Source organism: Pocillopora verrucosa, chromosome 11, assembly GCF_036669915.1.
Source record: "Pocillopora verrucosa isolate sample1 chromosome 11, ASM3666991v2, whole genome shotgun sequence".
NCBI classification, from domain to species: domain Eukaryota; kingdom Metazoa; phylum Cnidaria; class Anthozoa; order Scleractinia; family Pocilloporidae; genus Pocillopora; species Pocillopora verrucosa.
Window position 1 is genome coordinate 18,615,337 of NC_089322.1, and position 19,088 is coordinate 18,634,424.

Sequence of the window (19,088 nt, forward strand, 5' to 3'; positions counted from 1 at the left end):
GTTTCGAGTCTCGAGGTTCTTTTTGTTCGTCACTACACCTGCCTCTAGTCGTCAATCTCTGTCGTCACTCTGCATCAATTCCATTGTTTTGGAGAAACACGGGCTCCTATGAAAAACACAAAAGTCTTAACGGAGACAGAAGGGTAAAAAAAATCTATGTTATGCAATAAAGGTATTGAACATTGAAACATGCACAAGCCACCTTTACTAGAAATATTTTATAAGGGCTATCCGTTTTAATAAATCGTGCAAAATTTTCCACCTTATCATCTCGTGCAACACTTTAACAAATGTTTTGGGCTCTCATTGTCGAGGGAATGCTAAGATGCTTGTCATAATCCTGAGAGAATATTGCGATGAGGTGTTTGTTTCTTAAAGCACTTCATTTAAGAAATTGATAACTTGGACAGCTGGGATTTGATAAAGTAGAAATTAATTAACTTGCGTAAAAAGGTTTAAATTTATTTACAAATTAAACTCCACAAACGAGATTGAAATTTATATTTCCTTTCATGATCCTTTTCTTTTCACTTTTAGGACGCTTTATTCGTGGCTGATGTTGATAGCAAGCAGGACGCGTGGCAGATATGAAATTAGCAATTCATCATATTCATCACGTAGTTCTCTATAGCTCAGTGGAAAAGTGTCAGAGCACGGAATCGAAACATCTGAGCTCAAGCATCGTGGGATGACTCAGCTTTATTTATTTTCTCTTTGCATCACGCTCAATGACATCCATCTTTCATTAGCTTTGTTTTTTGCGAAACTCAAATGAACATGTATGTAACACCAGTGTGTGAGTAGGTTTTTATTCTCGAAGGTTCTTCGCTGTCGTGATAGTATCCGGTGATATTCCCCAATAATTCTTCCCAGCGGGTGATCGTTTTGTGAAATGCTACGAACATGATATTACAGGTTGATCTATTTATTTATTCATGAATTCTGCTTTTTCAGCTCACTCATCCCTTGCCTGTCAATGATTCTTTAACGTTTTTTAATCATTTTGTTTTTTTCGAAATCCTCGCATCGTCTCGTCACAAGCGTCTTCAACCTCGAGCCCCAGGGTCATTTTGGCTCCTTGTCAGCAGTATGTAGCCATATAGTCACCTCTGGGAGAATCGATTAATTCAATTTTTTGATTGGTTGATAGGAAAAAAATAGACCCCACACAGGGAGTGTGATTTTCGGAAGGGATCGATCGGGCCGGAAATAGAGCATTGACAACGATAAATTTGAATTGTTTTACTTTTGTTACTGTTGTTGTCTTTTTTTTCGCGTGAAAGTTTTCACTTGTAAACTGCCTGTCGATGTGTGAGAAAACAGCCAGCAAAAGCCGCTGCGTGCCGCAATGGCGGGAAGCTGTTCTTCATAGAGCGATGGATTGCTGTCGATGTTGTCAAAGACGTATGAGTAGAAATAAGTCATTATATTAATTTGTTTTGAGTGAAAAGCAGAAAAGAAGAAAATGTACCAGTGTAAAAGAGTTCGACATCAGAATCGCATAGCATTTAATATCAATATCAATATCATGTCTTACATGTAACAAGGAATAATACCAAGTCTTCCCTTGAAGATTTCAGTTGGAGGAGCTTATTAAGGAAATGATAGGTTGAGCTTCTTACTAGCTTGATCCGATGGCCACTGTGAGTGTACTGTTGTACAAGAAGATGGAGGTCAAGTACTTCCAGTGCGTGTGATATATAGTTACGCGATGAATACCTAATGCTGGGAGCTGAACCAAAAAGCCATACTATCATCCTTAGTATTGAAGACTCTAATCGTAAGGTGAGTACTATTTTAGTAACTACAAGCAGTTTTTTTATGAGCTTTTACTTTATCTTTCTTTTCAGTGAAGCAATGATACAATTTTAGCCTTAACATCACAAGCTTAAAAATTGCAAAATGTGAACCTTCCATATGTTTTTTTACTTCATAAAAAAAACAACCAAACCTTAGCTTGATTTATCGAACTGAATCATGTAAAAGAAAGAAGCTAGAGAAAGCTCAAAGCTTGTGATGTTTTCAAGGTTCAAATTCTATCATTGCTTCTCTTTTTCTCTTCATCTTAAGGAGGGATGTGGATATTTGATCCATATGCGTGTGTTTTCAGTAAACTCAAGGCTAAGTAATAGTCTCAAAAATTTGCAAAATATGACACATCAAGTAAAAACTTTTATTTTTGCTTCCTAAAGTTATTTTGGAACAAGTAAATAGAACAATAGTTGTTAAATTATTTTATTCTCACTTGAAATAATAACATAGTACATTGAAATGAAAGTAAAATATCAAAGCAGTGTCAATATAAACTGTTTGGCATGTTTTCATTGTTGAGTAGATCAAGGAAATATTAGGAAACTTGTCTTGAGGTATGTCGTATTTTAGGGGCGAATAAATGGGTGTTTTTATATGAGTTTCAAAACATTGCTGTTTTTTCTTTGTTTTGTATTCATCCCGCCTCAGGTGCAGTCACCTGTACAATCATCAGCTTTTGCATCAGGAGAAGAGGGAGGAGGACTTCTCTGGAATCTATACCAATCGTTTCTAGAGTTTGCCGTTGTTCCTTTTCCCTTTCCTCTAAGCCCAATACTCGTAAAGCCCTTGCTTAAAGTCCATTTTACTAACTAACTAGCTTGCAATCGATTCACCTCGCGCGGAAACCTGAAAACAGCGTAGGAGCTGCGTAAAGGGCCATCACTTATCCTTTTTTTTTCACTTCCGAACTTCCAGGAGCATCAGAAGGTGCACTGGTAAAAATCTCGGTATTTTCGTTTTATTTATGAATTCCTTTTAGTTACGATGAATCGTAAGTTCACCTACACAAAGGTGATTTACGTTCTCTTTCTTTTTCCGCTGACGTAGTGGACCGTGTGCTCTATTTTGAGCAGAAGTCAACCGGAAGCAGTAAATAAACAATGTAGACATGCGCAGTTAAAACCGGAATCCCACGATTTCTGGGATAAAAGGGTTCATTATTTGGTGACCATACCACTGACAAGGAGCCAAAATGACCTGGGCTCAAGAATGAAGCGTCTAACAAAGCACACTTCCCCTCCTTTCGCCATTGGCAGTCTTCTTGAACATGGGCATCAATTTCTCGTAAAGCTGGTTCTAAACTATAGTTTACTTCTTCATTTTGCTGGAGCGGGGGGTGTAACTTGAGTTTTCTTTATTTACAAATAATATCTTTCTCGAAAAATTGAAGAATCATAAACAACTTAGCCTCTGCCCCCTTCAGCGACGCTCTTGGACTTGATTCACGAGTAGCTGATCCAGTAACCAACTGTGTAGCAGACAAATGCCACAGGAAAGAGAATCCGTGACACACGATCTATTCGGACTGCGTTATTTTTCCTCTGTTGTATGAGTGATTCCCGTCTCTCTCTCTCCTCCATGTAAGCGATGTCCTCCAATGACAGGGGCAGTGATTGGTCCTTTACTGCCATGTTCATGGTCAGCTCATTAAACTTGTCTTCATCAGGGACTTTTCCCTTTTTGGCTCTAGCTTTTCGCCGGTAAGTGTTAAGACATGGCAGTAGTTTGGATGGAAGGGAACGGCATTTCTGCAAGGTGAAGGACTGATATACTTTGGTGCTTTTGAATTCTACTAAAAATACTTCATGGCAGAATGTTTCTGTCGGAGACAGTTGCACAACTACAACAAAATCACGCGATCATTAAGGAGGTAACTAGCTATAGGGACATTTATATACAGTTCATTGGTGGTGCTATAAACCTCTCTGCCCCGCCGCAAACGTTCTCAGTAATTTCAATCTATAAAAAACGGTCTGGGCAAGGTTACTTTCTCAGCAAAAATGGAGTAATGATAGACTGATGCTCAGTCTTTGACTTACTATAAGATGGGTTCCCATGAGTCAGCCCAATCACGCTTATTCATACAAGAAAAATAAAGAAAACGTAGTTTTGCCTGTCATCAGGCATCGAAGTGAACAGTCCCAGTTGTATAAAACGTGCTTTCTGCTGTGCTATATTTCTTAAATAAAGTAATTTTCGTAATGCAGGGCGAGTTTGGTCTGAACCAATAAAAACAGCAACAACAACAACAACGACAAAAACATCGACGCCGCTGTCGATGTCGTTATTGTTTACTTCATCATCTTTGTTAACGTTTGGACTCACCTCACTGTTTTTTTCAAAACTGCTATCTTTCTTAACTGGCCTCGAAAACATCACATACGCAGCCAAGCTCTCAATAACCGAGAGGAAAATAAACGCAAATGATGTAATAAGATACCAATCTACTGCTTTAGCGTAGCTGACTGGCGGCATGGAAGCATTAACAGCCCCAGACAGGAACATGATCGTCAGAATGGTGGTGATTCCGATTGTGAGTCGGTCACCAGCACTCTCTGGGTTCATCCAAAACGCAATCCAGCTTAACAGGACTATCAGGATATCAGGAATGTAAACTTGTAAGACGTAGTAGCCAAGGCGGCGCTGGAACGTATATGAGACAGTTATGGTAGTAAAGTTCACTGGCAAAAAACGAAAAGAATTTGTATAGACGATAATGAAATATGTAGAGGAGGGAAATTTGTTTATCACCGTTTTCGAAAGCTCTACTTTGAATCGTTTGCTCAATAGTTTCGATAGTAGATAGTGTTCTTTGCCCTAAGAGTTCTAACCATTCCCTGAGAGCGACTTATTTCTAATTCATCCTCACTGTATCAATTAATAAGGTCTTGATTGTCAAACACATTCTTCCTGTCATAGGAAAAGTGAATAGAATAGTATGGAGAATTTGCCAGTTTTCAGTGGAGAAACTATAGGTTGAAATAATTTCGACCAGATCTGACTTCTTCAGATCACGTAAACGCTCTAGCAACATTGCGTGACAGGGAGGAAGCTAGAGATGTCTATAAACCGTTTCCTAAAAGAAGAATTGGACAAAATCTCTGATTCATTTTACTCTTCATGATCTTACCACCCGTGTAACTATCCAGGTCAGCAGAAAACATTGCGCCCAGAAACTTGAACTGCGCCATATTAGTGCGACTGACGTGAACATCCCCACTTAACCACTTGAAAATGACGTCACTATCATCATAGGCATCTGGAAAATAAGTGGTTGAGTCACTTGTTTGTCACGTTGATGAGACAGAATTTCTTTGAAATTATCATGACCTTAAAACGTGGTAGATCAATTTAAAATCCCAGACCGTTTCCATAGGACAGTGTCGAAGCATCGAATATACATTGGTAAGCGAGGTTTTCATCATTATTCATAACTCAGGTTTTCTTTTCTTTTTTTTTTTTTTTTTTTCCTTCAGACGTGAGCATTATAAGACGGTTACATGCTTTTTTGTTCAATCACGTCCCTGTTTAAGAGTTCCAAAATGTGCGCATAGAATGTTACTACGGATTCGATACATGCAAATTTGAATCAAGTCAAAATTGCAGTTTAGTAAATGTATGGTATTATTACCAGAAACACCGAAAATATGAAAAATTACTTGCTGATTTTGATTGGTTGTTGCGTATAATATGTGAAATGAAGAGAGTATAAATAATGAGATCATCACATTATTATCACATAAACAAGTGGGATACTACTTTTAATGCACTCATCTAGTAACACATCTCATATGAAGTTACAAGAAGATCGACATTCCCTTCGTCCGCGGTTTGCCACTTATTCAATGTTTAAGTTATGGACGGTCATCAGTGAATCAGTACTTACAACTTCCAAACTTAAGATGACATGTTTGACTGTCATGGGGGAAACTGCGGAGATCCATCACACATGATGCTGTGAATGAAACCCTGGAAAGAATTTTGATACGAAAATGAATAACTTGGTTACACTACTCATGGTTTTTCTTCATATTCCTCCTTCCCTATTAGACTCTTGGACAGGACTCCTTTATCTGTCCAAAGACCGACCGTCAATTTTTTATTTGTTTTAACTAATCATCTGCGACCGTGTAAAAAGCTGTCTGTCGTAGATTCATTATTGCCATCCTTGGAAGGGTATATCTATTGCACGAACAGCATCTTTAACTAGTTAGACTCTACGATTCAAAATATACCCTCTACTGTATTCGAGCACTCCATCGGGACTAATGGATACTTTGCTGTGCGTTTCTGCGTCTGGTAACATCAAGTTTGTTAATCGAGCGTTGTAACAATAAGCATCAGGAGTCCACACACGGTTGATGTCAGACCCCTTGAGGGTGATACTACGATTGATTCTCCCTGCCAGTCTTTTATCAGTCCAAATCTGCTTAAAGTAAGAGTACACTTGGAATTCCTAAAAAAGAAAGTCAAGAGAGGTTTTTTCTTTTCCGGTAGATTCAGCAAAGATGGACTGAAGGGTTGTTCTGAAAGCATTAGATAACTTTTCGTAAAACCAAAATTTAAGTTAACAGAACAGCCAATCAGAAGACAGGAAAATAACTTTAAGAGCCGATGAGAACTCTTAGTGAAAAAAACCAAACCACCTAAAGCGCGGGAAACGTGGTGACTAAGTCGTGATTGGTTGTGGTTCCGCAGCTGATTGGTTGAGAGAGTAGTGCGAGTTTTCAGGACTAATCATAGCTAAAACAATGAAATCCCGCAACGCTTTTGACAATCAATTGAAAATTGCTTTATTCTTGTAATTTGTCAATGTGTCAGAAGGTTTGATATCGCTGGTTAGCCTACATGATTGGTCATCTGATTTTGCTTATATGGAATCCCTTGTTATTTCTTACCATGTCGGCTTCATGAATATTTCCGAAGGACTCCACATGAAGTTGTACCGACACTTCAACAGGTAAACCTATAAATGCATAAGGAAGTATATTTTTTTGGTCTTGCGCTAAGGTGATCAACTAATACCGGAACCGAATGATATAAGAGCTAAGTTCCTGTCCGGTTAAGTGTCAAGTTTCCGCTGCTAAACTTACCGACAGCCTCTCGAAGAAACTATGGAAGAAATTTTCATCGGCGCAATTTACTTTTCTTTTATAGGCACTTCTGTTTGCCGAAAACAATAAACCACTAAAGTTAACATCATGTAGAAAGCTTTCAACCCGTCTTGGGGTTTTCGGTTCCCTTATCTATTTCAAAAAGCGAATTTTGTCCGCCGTGTAACACGAGATTTGGCCCAAGCTAATAGCTGTGCCTTGCTCTAGACATGAACGAGTTTTTAAAAAGATTGAAGACTGACCAAAGATACAAGAGTTGCCCCAGGCTGCACCTTCAGCAACTCTTACGCTTCCCTCACGCTCTTTGGACGTCTCACGTGCATATATTCATGCTAACCATGAATCAGCTCTTAACTGAAGAAATATATATCCGGAAATACTCTTTCATGTACTAACATAATTAACTAAATTATACTACCTTCAAAGAGTCGAGGTCTCACGGTCTCATCGTAATTAGCAACTAGCGCTTGTTTCACCGAGCTGGACTTGATTTCTCTGATAAGGCTACGATAATGAAACAAAAATGGATTGGGGCAACTATATAAAATGTAGGTTGATATTCCGTTTATATTCCATTCGCATAGATTTTTAAATGGTTAGACGACAGATCTGATGGACGTTATGCATACTCTATACTGTTGCACAGCGCATTTTGTGTTTGTGCACGGAGTTTTGATAAAAAATAGAAATTAAAAAAACCGACTAGCTATATGTTTGTCTGAACTGTAAGATATAAATGCATTTCCCATAGTTACTCACCACGCTAGGAGGACGGAGATTCTTAATATCCAGTGAACATTTACGTTTAGCGGAGTCTCTTTCTGCATGGTTGTCAACTGTTAATTACTAAAAAAAAAAAAACCAAACAAAAAAAACCACACGTAAAATCTATTGTAACCGCTAAAAGATGGCCACGGGCGTTCGATAGAAAATGTTGCTTAATAGCAGTTCCATAAACAAAACATTTCTGAAATAAACTTCGGGAGGTAGGCGAGGTGTCGTTTCAGCCATCTTATAAAACTCCTCTTAGATCATTTTTTATCTGCTAAAGAGCCCGGTTTCGAGAAAATGTAAAATACTGAAGCTCATAAATAATAACTAACGATTGAAGTACGGTACAAGTGCAGCATTTCATATCGTGACGAAGATCTTAACAGGTGTTATTAGGGCTCTCGTATTTAAAAACATCCGGCTGGATAACGAATAACAAGGAGTTTTGAAGTATTTTCTAAGTACATAACGTTACTAACCGCACTTTTTGCAATAGTTGGGCTCCAGCGGCGTACTTAACTTTCTTTTAATGCAGTTTTGATTGCACCATGTTTAAATAGAGAGGATATCACTTTTTCTCGATATTTTGCCAATGAATATATTAAAAAAAACCTACTTGAATTAATGGTGCCTAAGGATAGAAATACACTCAATAGGATTACTACCATACACGAGTATACCACAGGCAAAAAGAATGGAACAGGTGGATATGTTTAATGACGAACTTTGAAAAGTTTGGCAAATAATTTTATTATTCAGAGACCAAGAGTAATGTGTTTGAATTCAGTATAAGCATCCAAGAGGCGCATTTATGCCGATGAACTTCGATGGCGCCATCAAATCTTGACAATAATTTCGCTTTGACTAAGTGTTGTCAATTTTTCAGTAAAGCTCGTGCTTCCTTGTGTATTTACTTCGTTAAGGCAAATTTGATGGTTTTTGAAAAATGCATAATCTATCTGCATATTGCATTCGTACCATGCCACAAATCTCGAAGGAACTTATCTTGTCCTAAAGATGCATTTTCAACGGCACAATTTCAATTATCATTACTGTAACAACAATTTGAGACTGATCCACATTAGTTATGTCGCTGTAAACCACCTTTACATGGGCAACGGTGCAGCGAATGCCATACAACATCATCGCCACAAGTAAAATCAATAAAGCTGAAGTTAAAACAATTTCTTTTCAGTTCTGCGATTGTTACGAAAAGCTTCGGTTGGATTAATTATGGCGACATTAAAACACGAGACAGAATGGAGCACAATTTTTGATTAAAATCTCATTCAAGTGCTCAAGGTAGAAAGTTAGTCTGAAGTACGCTTACCTTAAGACATCACACATTCACGAGCTCCTCTTAAAGCAAGAATAACGATCTCCGAGCAATTTTAGAGCGATAAAGCAATTTCAATCGATCACGATGGTTTTGCTATCTTGGGGATACCCCTTGCGGTGAAACCTTTTTAAAAACGACGATTACAAAAAGTTTTCCCTCATAAAATGCAAATACAGAAACTGTTATTTCTAAGGGGGCCAGTAACCTCCAGCTGTTACAGCTGAATGGTGTCTTCGCGTGTGGCAGGATTCAGATATTGTCAAATAAAGCAAATCATCAATTTATGTCATATCTTATGAAATTATTTGGACGGCGGTAAACATAAGAATATTGATTATCTTCATGTGGCTTTTCATTCCTTTTAAAAGTTTCTTCTTTATGGGATTATTGTGTGTATGTAAAACTTGGAGGCAATTTGCGATATAGAAATATAATGTAGTAAATTGTTGATAGGCTTAGCTTACACTTTGTGCCTACTTTTATGAACTGCACTTTCAATGATAGCTTACAGACCGGGTCTTACCCACTCGCTTTAAACCATGTCTAACGAACCACGTTGCATTCTTTTATCTTCAAGACTTCTTTAGTATTTTTCAAGCGTTAAATAGGGCGATGGCAGAGGTGCGACGAAAAATAACGTAAATACAGACGAAAAATAACAATAAATAAATAAAAATAACATAAACAATAAAAATAACATAAATACAGACGAAAAATAACAATGATTTTTTCCACAGTCTTTTCCCTTTGAAGATGTCACAGTTACTATTTGAGGCTTCTTGTATATCTAACTCTGCTCACAGCCATAATGAATAGAAGATATCGCATCTTATATTCTTTTCTATTTGGCTCTGGATCTCTTGCAGACATACTGTTGACATATCAAGATGATATTAAAAATCTGTTGTAACATTTTTCTTCGATTATATTTACACCGCATTTGAAATAATCAATAGGCTTATCAAATGATTATTTCCTCTTGGAAAAGTATAGTACAAAGTCACAGCTAGTATCAGTATATTTTACTCTCTTTTTAGATTCCACGGATAATTTATGAATTAATGCCAGCTTTGCCCGTAACTTTGCACGTGATAGCCACTTCGCCTCCAGCACTAACATTACGTAGTTCTAAGTATCACTTGATACATTAAAGTACCACAAGTCGCTTAATACGATATCGCAGCTTGTATTAACTTCTGACGATACTTTCAGTATTTCAAGGTAACATTACCACGTATTATTTAAAATCAGCGTAACATCATATTTCTTTGTCAATTAAGCTTGTACTACTTACAATACAAACATTACAAGATGTTAAAATACCAGGCTAGGTTCACTCGGGCTTTAAAGTGACGAACTTTGATTTGTTGGTATTTATCAATCCTTGGTAATTAACAGTCGCACCGTGGCCTGTAATTTAGATTCTTGATCTCAATAAGCTTATATTAAGCAAGTGAATAATAACACCAGTATCCAATGTTGAAGATCAGGAAGACCATCGGAAACAAGGCCCGTGAGAATTTGTCAATTAAATCAGCGGCATCATACAATTTTGGAGACTTTTCGTGACCTAAAAATGAAGTATCTTCCTTCACAATGCCATCGATGTTTGGGAGACATACATGACTTTCTTTGTCGTCAATTCGAGTGTCATGTTTTCCGCCATGAAATGTTACTTTAACCGTTGATGGTGACTTTGAATTTGAAGAGTCTTCCTTTTCCTATCGAAACAAGAACACTTCATTGAGCTCATGACGATCTTAATTGATTGATGCACTTGTTTACCTTCACACTTTTTTCGCACGACGCGTAACACGTATGAACCTAATAACAGCTTACTTTTAAAAGGAGTAGGAGCTTCTTATGAAACTGTGGAGCGCCGTTTGTAAAGGGGGAGGGGAGGGAGTATTACAAGATAATTTGTTTTTATTAACAGAGACGATTTTATGTGAATTGGCCACCATATCGTTGGAGCGAGTGACGAAGGTCTAACGCTCGAAACGTCAGCTTTATAAAAATCTTTGAATGGCCAATTTACATTAACAACGGAGTAAATGACCCAAAAGCTCCCTTTGCCTCAGTAACAGAGTAATCAGAGAACGAAATTGAAACTCGGCATCGGGCTAAATTTATTGTGGGGAACTCCGATTTTGTGCTTGAAAAGTCCCATAACATCTTTCGCCATATTGCCTGAAGGAGCTCAAATTTTACCAAAGAATTCTTCAAAGAATTCTTCTTGGTATTACGATTTAAGTTAAAGGATTTAAAATAACGCCAGACTTATACAATACGAAACCACATGCATCGCAGCACTGTCAGTCAAACTACGAGTGTGGTTGATATGGTTCAATAATCCTAAAAACAATAACAGACTATCTCCATTTTGTTACACATGCAGGTAAGGCAAATTAAGTCTAGTTTCGAGTAGATTTCTATTTCAAAAATACGTACTATGGCCGAAATTCAACAGCCCACGCATGCCTGCGCTGTACAGGTATAATGTATAAGTGAGAGTTAACATTTAACATGAATGAGTAAAATATATTCGACCGGTTAGCATCCAAAGTCTCTTCAATTGAAATTCGGACAACTCTTCCTCAAACTAGACAATTTTTTAAAGTAAGACGTTGCGTATGATGGTAGAATTGGATGTAGATACAAACCTTTTTCGCCTTTCGTTTGTTAGAGCTTAGCCAAACCACGAACACGATCATACACTCAACCAGCGACAAGAACGCGAAAGAAAAAGACACCAATAGATACCAGTCCAAAGCCTTGGGATAACTGACTCTTGGCAATGTGCCATTAAGAGAACCAAGAAGAAACATGATGGTTAATATGGTGGTGATTCCCAAAGCCATTCTGTTGCCCATGTCATTTTTATCCATCCAGAAGACAATCCAGCTCAGGGCAACAACGCAGATATCTGGAAAGTAGACTTGTATGAGGTAATAGCCCATGCGACGCTTAAAGTAATATGTCACAGTGATGGTAGAGAAGTTTCCTAAAGAAACAGAAAGAGATTCTTTGGTTGACATTTTAACCGTTGTGGAGACTGTAAATTGATCATTTTGCTTTGGTCTGTAATATGATTGTGGATTTGGCTGGTTCACTCGTATCCAAGACTAGGATAAATAAGAGGAGGAGGAGCACGGTCGGCTTCGTGATCAGACGGAGAAGTCGCACTAATTAACTCTTGTATTGTGAAAGAAAATTGTAACTAGTGAAACTGAATTATTGGCTCAAAGAATTCTCCTTTGGCAGACCCGTGTTCACTACGACTTGAGAAATAATTCATATCCAGTTTTCTTTTCCATTTAACGTTAATCAAATTGATTCACAGATCGATTTCGTACTTATGCACGAAACAATTTTTTTTGCCAACCATGATGTAGAATAATAAAACTTGGCAATGCCAAGGAAAGGTTCGAAGTTATCAATAAAAAAGGTGGTTTGAAGTCGATCGGGCTGTCGACCGAAAGAAACAAATGCCCAGCTCCCTTTGGTTAATTAATCAGTAAAATAGAAGTATTTTTAACAGGGAGTCTATATTAAATTGAGACAATTGTTTTTAACCTGTTTTGTACATGTCAAAAGATGACGATAAAGAAGCACTGCGGTAATCAAACTGCGCCATCGACTTGGCTTCCACTTCGACCTCTTGGTATTTCCACTTATAAATGATGTCTTCCGTTGAATAAGCATCTGTATTGAACAGGAGAAATAATTTCAAGAAGTGAACACGAATATTCCGGAGTTGAGTTTCGTTTAACGATTGCACTGAATTTCAAAAGATTACTTAGTCTTCCTGTAGCAACGATCTTCTTCATGACAGTGGGGATGATCTTTTTGAGTTATCTCTTGCGCGGAGAAAGCAGAACTAAGCCTGAGCACCAAACTCCTTTCTTATCAATGTCTTTGAGAAAATTAAATGTGGTACTTACAGCTTCCAATTTTAAGAAAACATTCCTGAGAATCGAATGGAAAATGACGCAGATCCATCTCACAAGATGCCAGGAAAGTCACCCTGGAATGGGAAATCGGAATGTTTTTTTAACTATGTCATTTTTACATAAAAATAATAATAATAATAATAAAATGCAACGAAATTTTAATGTCGAGCCCAAAAATCTAATGCAGTAAAATACGTTTCGGTTAACTATATCCTTTCGATGAGTACGTGACGAACAGCTTCGCCTACATCAGTGACCGTACTACGACTGATAATTGGATGAGCCCTTCAATGTATGGTTGGGTTTTCTTATCCCTTTGATGTGTCTTAGATATCACAGCTTCATTGTTACCGACTATCACTAGCTTAAGCAATGATCAAGTTATTTTCGATGTAATTGGTCATTTAGTTCTTATTTTACTACTAGTTCTACAGCATCTGTATTCCTTATTCGACCTTTACACTGACTACTCGCCAGATTTTCTGTCTCTTCCGAAAGTTAAATGGTACAAACCCTTTTGTGTAATGAACGTTTCCGTGGACGTCTATTGAAACTTTGCTGTGGACCTCAGAATCTGGCTGCATTAAGTTGGAATCGCGTGCATTATAACAAAAAGGGTCTGGTAACCACATTCGACCGATGGTTTCGCCTTTTATGGTTAGAGTCTTGTTAAGCTTCCCAGAAAGCCTCCCGTCTTTCCATTGCTGTCGTAAATATCCAAACACCTTAAATTCCTGGGAAGGAAATAAATGGAAGTTTCAGCGCCACTATTACATACATTTTGAAATCACTTGTCACTAGTGATCCAAACAATTCGACGCGCTCTCAGCAATAGGATTTCGAAAAACGCGATGAAATGGTGCATCAACTTTGTGTCCTGCAATTTTGGTCTGCGACCATTCTTTCTGATTTCAGATAAGACTGCATTTGACTATAGTCAATTGGTGTAGTTAATGGATGCTTAAATCTCTGTAGGACCTTTTGAAGGGATCATTAAGCTTTTAGATTCACAACGATTACAGTTTCTGTTGAAATTAGCTGTCTAATTCCACCCTGAAAACTTGTGTGACCCTGCATAGTTTGAGCTTGACACCATACCTCAATTCAAAGATGCATGTTAGCTACCAAAAGCCCCTTTGGAGAAGAGTTGAGGAGAATGTATGAACGGGATTTTTGCCATGGAGACCTAAAAATTAAGAACCCTGCAAATACTAACCATATTTACTTCTTGTATATTTCCAAATGATTCAACGTAGAGATCTGCAAAGATCTCGATAGCATCTCCTATGATTCATAACATTTGTATAAAACAAAATACAACAATTATTTTCAGTTATAAACCAGTAAAAAAAACTTTGGGTTTGAATAAAATTGAAATGATTAAAAAAATAAACTAACATTAGTAAATAAAAGTTATTATTTAAAAATAGAAAAAAATTATTTCTGACAATAAGAAATTTTTGATGTTGGTCTAATCTAGATTTCATTATTCCATAAGTATGAAGAGAAAAAATAATGTTATGGATACGTCTTAAGCTCGTGGTAATTCATAACTCTGGATGGGTTAACCTATAGCCAGTTATTTAGCAGGGATAATAAATCGTTTCTGTCACTTAATTGCCCAAGATTGGTTTCATTGATTCGAGTTTACCCATACAATGCAGCCAACATAACCAAGCAATCAACAATGCACATGAGCAAAGAGGCTCCCAGCGTGCGAGCTTATCCCGGATTTGAATCACGAACTCAATTACTCAAGAACACATGATTATAATCCCGCTCAGAACTGGAATCTCGATCTTTGATCCCTTGCGTTGTCATTATTATTATTCCTATTATCATTATTATTACTATTATTATTACTACTATTAGTATCATCATTATTATTGTATCATCATTATTATTACTATAATTATTGTTATTTTTAGCCCAGAGTGCCATAGAGTCATATAACTCCTACCAATTTTTAGCCAAAATGAATAAATTGAATCCTAGCATTGACAAGGGTGGTAAATGTTATTATTTCTCTTGAGCGCATCGAGATTGCCTTACCTCCATAACCAGGTCGCACAACTTGATCATAATCAGAAAACAATTTTGCCAGCACTGACCCGGAGACCACGCTTCCATTTTGTTTTGCAGAACTGCTGTGAACACGAACATAGCCATCTTGAGTCTTACAAACAAAATGCAAGTTCGCTACAGGTGCCCTTTAACCCAAATATTTGCTATCTTAATTTTATATTTGTTGTTGTTCTCACAAGCTTGTTCTAGAATTTTTCCTTCTTTGGCCTCTACGTGCTGTTATCAAGGTGAAATAGACAAAATATTTTGTGCTCGAGACTATATTAATTCACTAATTTCACAAAATAATCCATCCACGCTTGCCATTCATTGATGCAACGAGCCAACCTCAACCACGATCGCATACCCTCGAACAGATATACTGCTGTGAGGTTTTATGATAGCCATTGATTGCATTTCTGCCTTCATGCTATGAAATGACGGATTACCATATGCATAGACTAAAATGATATATTTTCTCACAAAAAGGGAAAAAAATTCTTAACAAATTTATTCGCTAAATTTCTTTTTTATGGTGTTGCTTAACGGTACGTGTCATCCTCTTAGAATGTTTAACACCTTTTTCACACCGCTTGTGAGATAACTTACAATAATTAGTTGCTACTTGTAAAGGTGGTTATCCCATGACTACTTTACAGACTATTAAAATTCAAGAATGTAGTGTTTACGTGTAATGTAAAAATCTTCTTCAGCTTTTCCCGCCTTTCTCGCCTATTTTCGAGAACAAGATTATGCACTTAAGTGTGATTTATACACTTACAATTTTGGATACAGCATAACCAGAAGTACTAAACCAATGAAGCGACAGCATAAAAATTTCACTTTCTTCAAAACGTTCGTCATTATGGTTTATCATCGAAGCGAAGAAAACTTGCTACCTGCAAAGATTAGTAATTTTTGTCAACCTGCAGCAATCACCTTTGGCGTTAAACTGAATTGAACTATTCAAGAGATGATCAAGTAACAGACTGGATGTTCCATTATGGACTTATTTCTATAGTAGTCCGTCTCACTTGCAACTTTTTGTTGTACCTCTCAAGATATCGGAGATCCAAGTAGGATAATGAAAAAGCCAATCATGTTTCGCGAATTTTACTCACGTGGACATCGCTTTCGAAGTAGTTTCGTTCCACATGGAAAGAAAACCAACAACAGTGAGACCTGCACGGAAAGATTCCGTCCTCAAACTGAAACACTTCGAGTAACTCCGTTTATTTAGGCTAAAAAATAATTCCTGTCCGGCTAACAACCGCGTTATTCTAGCACTTTTATGGGTGCGATTACGCAGCAGAAGTTATAGCATGGACCAAAAGATAATTAAATTGACTCAAATATCGCAGCAACGGTGCTGTTCGTTTGTGCCTCGTCGATGACTGGAGATAGCTCTTTAAGTACAAAAATAATTTTGGTGTATAACTGATAATTTCTTATGACTTCTTAATAGATACCTCTTTTTAACCGAGTTCGATGTCACGGTACCTTACCGCTCGGCCTGAGAACACCAACGTTGGTAAGATATTGATTGAATATTCGGGTTCAGAAGGAGAAGAACTCAGTTCAAACAAACTTTTAATACTGGCGAGGCGACACCGTGAAATACAGCCCGCTTAGTTTACCAATCATAACGCACCTACTAGCTGAGAGGTTGAAATAAATTCATTTTGGTTTTTGTGGTAACAAATGGCACATCACTATTTACATTCAATCTATGGGGATTGATCGGTAGAGATAATTTCCCCCAGAGGAAAAACACTGATAAGACCTCGAGATTTAAATGGATCTCGACTTTGCATTTTTAATTAGCAATTAATTTGCATCATTATTGCTGTCTTCAAGCTAATATCCGTTGAATGCTTATCAAGTATTTTAGTCAAATTAAAGGTGTCGAACGAACCATATGGATCATGAAATAATCTCAATTAAAGACTGTTGCCGACTTGAAGTTTGGAACTCACGACTATCAAAATAAACAGTAAAACAATCACATCGACATAGGCATTTTAAATTCAGACTTGACTCTAAAATAAGGTAACATAAATCCTAATTATTAATTTACCTCTGAACAAATGCTTACTAACCGGCCGATCTCGACATAACTCTTCGTGTTTTCATAACTCTTCGTATTTGAGAAGTACCAATAATAAAAAAGGCTAATTACAGTTGCCATGTTATTATTTTGGTCTGGTCCACAAGGAAAGTTTTTTGCTGAATTTCGCTGGTGGTAGACGTTTCAAAAATAATTATGAATTATGAATAACGAATTTTGGAACTTCTTCAGACAGTTGTCGTTAACTTGAATTATTTCTGAAAATCATCATAAATAATTTATTTTGCTCCGATCTAGCTAGGTCGGTAGCATACACTTTTTTCCTTTGGGGGATATTCTGGAAGTCCGAGGCGCTTGCCGTGCAATTGGAGACCTTAAAAATTGCAACGTTCCAGTTTGCGAACTTCAAGTAATGATTTCTCAAAGTTTTCTTATTGAAGAGTTCGAGGCTTTTTATTAAAAATACATAGATATTGGAAGTTAATCATTGTGCTGAGTTGTGTATTGATGTGAATTGCTATCCATCACCATTGATATGTTCAACGTTTCAAGCCGATAGGCCGAGAATTTTCTCACATCAAATTTGTTGAGTCAGTATTAGCGTAGGACTACAAAAAACTATTTATCGACATTGAATCGCGGTAGAATTCGAGTAGCTGGGTCTACATAATTAGTTATCTGAATACCACAGGGGTCCTTTCTAACAAAACACATTGGAACTAACACGAAAGTACATAAATTATGCTTGAAAAAGCATGCATACACCACAGAGTTTCGACCATACCTTTTATAAAATACTTTCATCAAACGCTTCAACTCACCAGATATCCGAGTGTCTCCTACTCAAATGCTCTTACTTGATATTGTAAACATTTATTTATAGGAACGTAGCCAGTTATATTGAGTTGCGAAATTGGGAAAATTTATGCAATTAATGACACACAAGGAAAGCACATTTCTCGACATTCATTAAAAATACATTGGTTCCCATTTCAAGTTGCCAATTAAAATACAAATTGTATACCGCGTCGTTTTTCAGGCTGAATAAACGGTGTTAAGCTATTGAAGCTCTTACATTTATTTCGCGAGTAAATGCACGAAATAAGAAAGCCAAAAAATTGCTGTAAAAGTTGAAATTCTTATTCTGAAACTGGATATTCACTATTGGTGTGGGATGTTTACGAAAGGTTTGGTTGACACTTTTAAGTGTTAAACTGTTAAGCACAAAAACCACTAAAAGTGAATGGATTATGGTATATATCATTGGCTAAAAATAAAAAATGATCCATGAACACATAGTAAAGCATTGGAAGATATCTTAGGGCTCTTGTGACCAGTTTTTAATCATATTTCTGAGAATTTCTCATATTCAGTCTCAGTTTACCTTAGCACTCTAAGCCACATATATCGTGAAACTTAAAATTATTTATGATTACTTAAAGCGATGTTATTGAGGAATTTGTACAATTGAATTGTGGCAAGTGTCTTGCATTTTCGGTTCTATTCTAAGGAAAAAAGCGTTTGAAAATTTTGAGTATGCCCTTAGGGTAATCGAAGAATGTCATAATTCAAAATAACTTGTCCTAATTATAACAAAATAAAGAAATTGTTTTAGTTTGGACGTCAGTGCCAATGAGGATTTTTACATAAAAATGAATCATGAGTTCTCAAGTTTTGTTTTGTTCAGGATTGCTATTACAGTCGCAACGGAAATGGTAAGTTCTAAATACTCTTTCTCCAGTTTTCTTCCTCACGCACAAGTTAATTCTGATGCAGCTGCCTTGCCTCACTCAAGGATAGTCGAATGATATTAACATAATCTTCCTAGCCCTTTTTTTTGCATTTTTTTTTTGCTACATTTTGCTGTGATATAAATTTGTTCATATCGTGCGAAATCGGATACATAAAAGCTTTTTTTATTGCAATCTGTTTTAACTAGGAGCAAGATGCATTTTTTCCTAGCAGTA

General features: G+C 36.9%; 2 protein-coding genes across 6 annotated transcripts; both read right to left on the reverse strand.

Moving 5' to 3' along the window:
* Positions 1 to 2,267: 2,267 nt before the first annotated feature.
* On the reverse strand, positions 2,268 to 9,127 carry LOC131777246 (gamma-aminobutyric acid receptor subunit rho-2). Its single transcript, XM_059093494.2, has 9 exons — positions 9,028 to 9,127; positions 7,686 to 7,772; positions 7,345 to 7,430; positions 6,711 to 6,778; positions 6,048 to 6,268; positions 5,699 to 5,781; positions 4,943 to 5,071; positions 4,138 to 4,493; positions 2,268 to 3,560 (listed from the first exon to the last, which is right to left on the reverse strand). The coding sequence occupies exons 2-9, from the start codon at positions 7,751 to 7,753 to the stop codon at positions 3,255 to 3,257; spliced, it is 1,317 nt and encodes a 438-aa protein (XP_058949477.1). The 5' UTR covers positions 7,754 to 7,772; positions 9,028 to 9,127; the 3' UTR covers positions 2,268 to 3,254.
* Positions 9,128 to 9,513: 386 nt separating this feature from the next.
* Positions 9,514 to 17,992, reverse strand: LOC131777247 (gamma-aminobutyric acid receptor subunit rho-3). Of its 5 annotated transcripts, none has more exons than XM_066174526.1 (9): positions 17,943 to 17,992; positions 15,835 to 15,952; positions 15,042 to 15,136; positions 14,206 to 14,273; positions 13,503 to 13,723; positions 12,981 to 13,063; positions 12,613 to 12,741; positions 11,700 to 11,962; positions 9,514 to 10,757 (listed from the first exon to the last, which is right to left on the reverse strand). In XM_066174526.1, the coding sequence occupies exons 2-9, from the start codon at positions 15,915 to 15,917 to the stop codon at positions 10,482 to 10,484; spliced, it is 1,218 nt and encodes a 405-aa protein (XP_066030623.1). In that variant the 5' UTR covers positions 15,918 to 15,952; positions 17,943 to 17,992; the 3' UTR covers positions 9,514 to 10,481. The 5 variants fall into 5 exon arrangements, with proteins under 5 accessions (XP_066030623.1, XP_058949480.2, XP_066030622.1 ...); XM_059093497.2 differs by having other exon boundaries at positions 11,700 to 12,040; XM_066174525.1 differs by having other exon boundaries at positions 11,700 to 12,040; positions 15,042 to 15,133; positions 17,906 to 17,952.
* Between the last annotated feature and the right edge of the window lie 1,096 nt (positions 17,993 to 19,088).

What these genes read in the sequence shown, in the direction of transcription:
- LOC131777246 (XM_059093494.2), bottom strand. Translation starts at nt 7,753, where the DNA reads ATGCAGAAAGAGACTCCGCTAAACGTAAATGTTCACTGGATATTAAGA. An exon ending in GAGACCTCGACTCTTTGAAG is followed by an intron (nt 6,779 to 7,344) that starts GTAGTATAATTT and finishes ATGCATTTATAG; the next exon opens with GTTTACCTGTTGAAGTGTCG. An exon ending in TCATCTTAAGTTTGGAAGTT is followed by an intron (nt 5,072 to 5,698) that starts GTAAGTACTGAT and finishes CTTATTTTCCAG; the next exon opens with ATGCCTATGATGATAGTGAC.
- LOC131777247 (XM_059093497.2), bottom strand. Translation starts at nt 15,917, where the DNA reads ATGACGAACGTTTTGAAGAAAGTGAAATTTTTATGCTGTCGCTTCATT. An exon ending in GTTATGCTGTATCCAAAATT is followed by an intron (nt 15,137 to 15,834) that starts GTAAGTGTATAA and finishes TCGTGTTCACAG; the next exon opens with CAGTTCTGCAAAACAAAATG. An exon ending in ATATACAAGAAGTAAATATG is followed by an intron (nt 13,724 to 14,205) that starts GTTAGTATTTGC and finishes TTTCCTTCCCAG; the next exon opens with GAATTTAAGGTGTTTGGATA.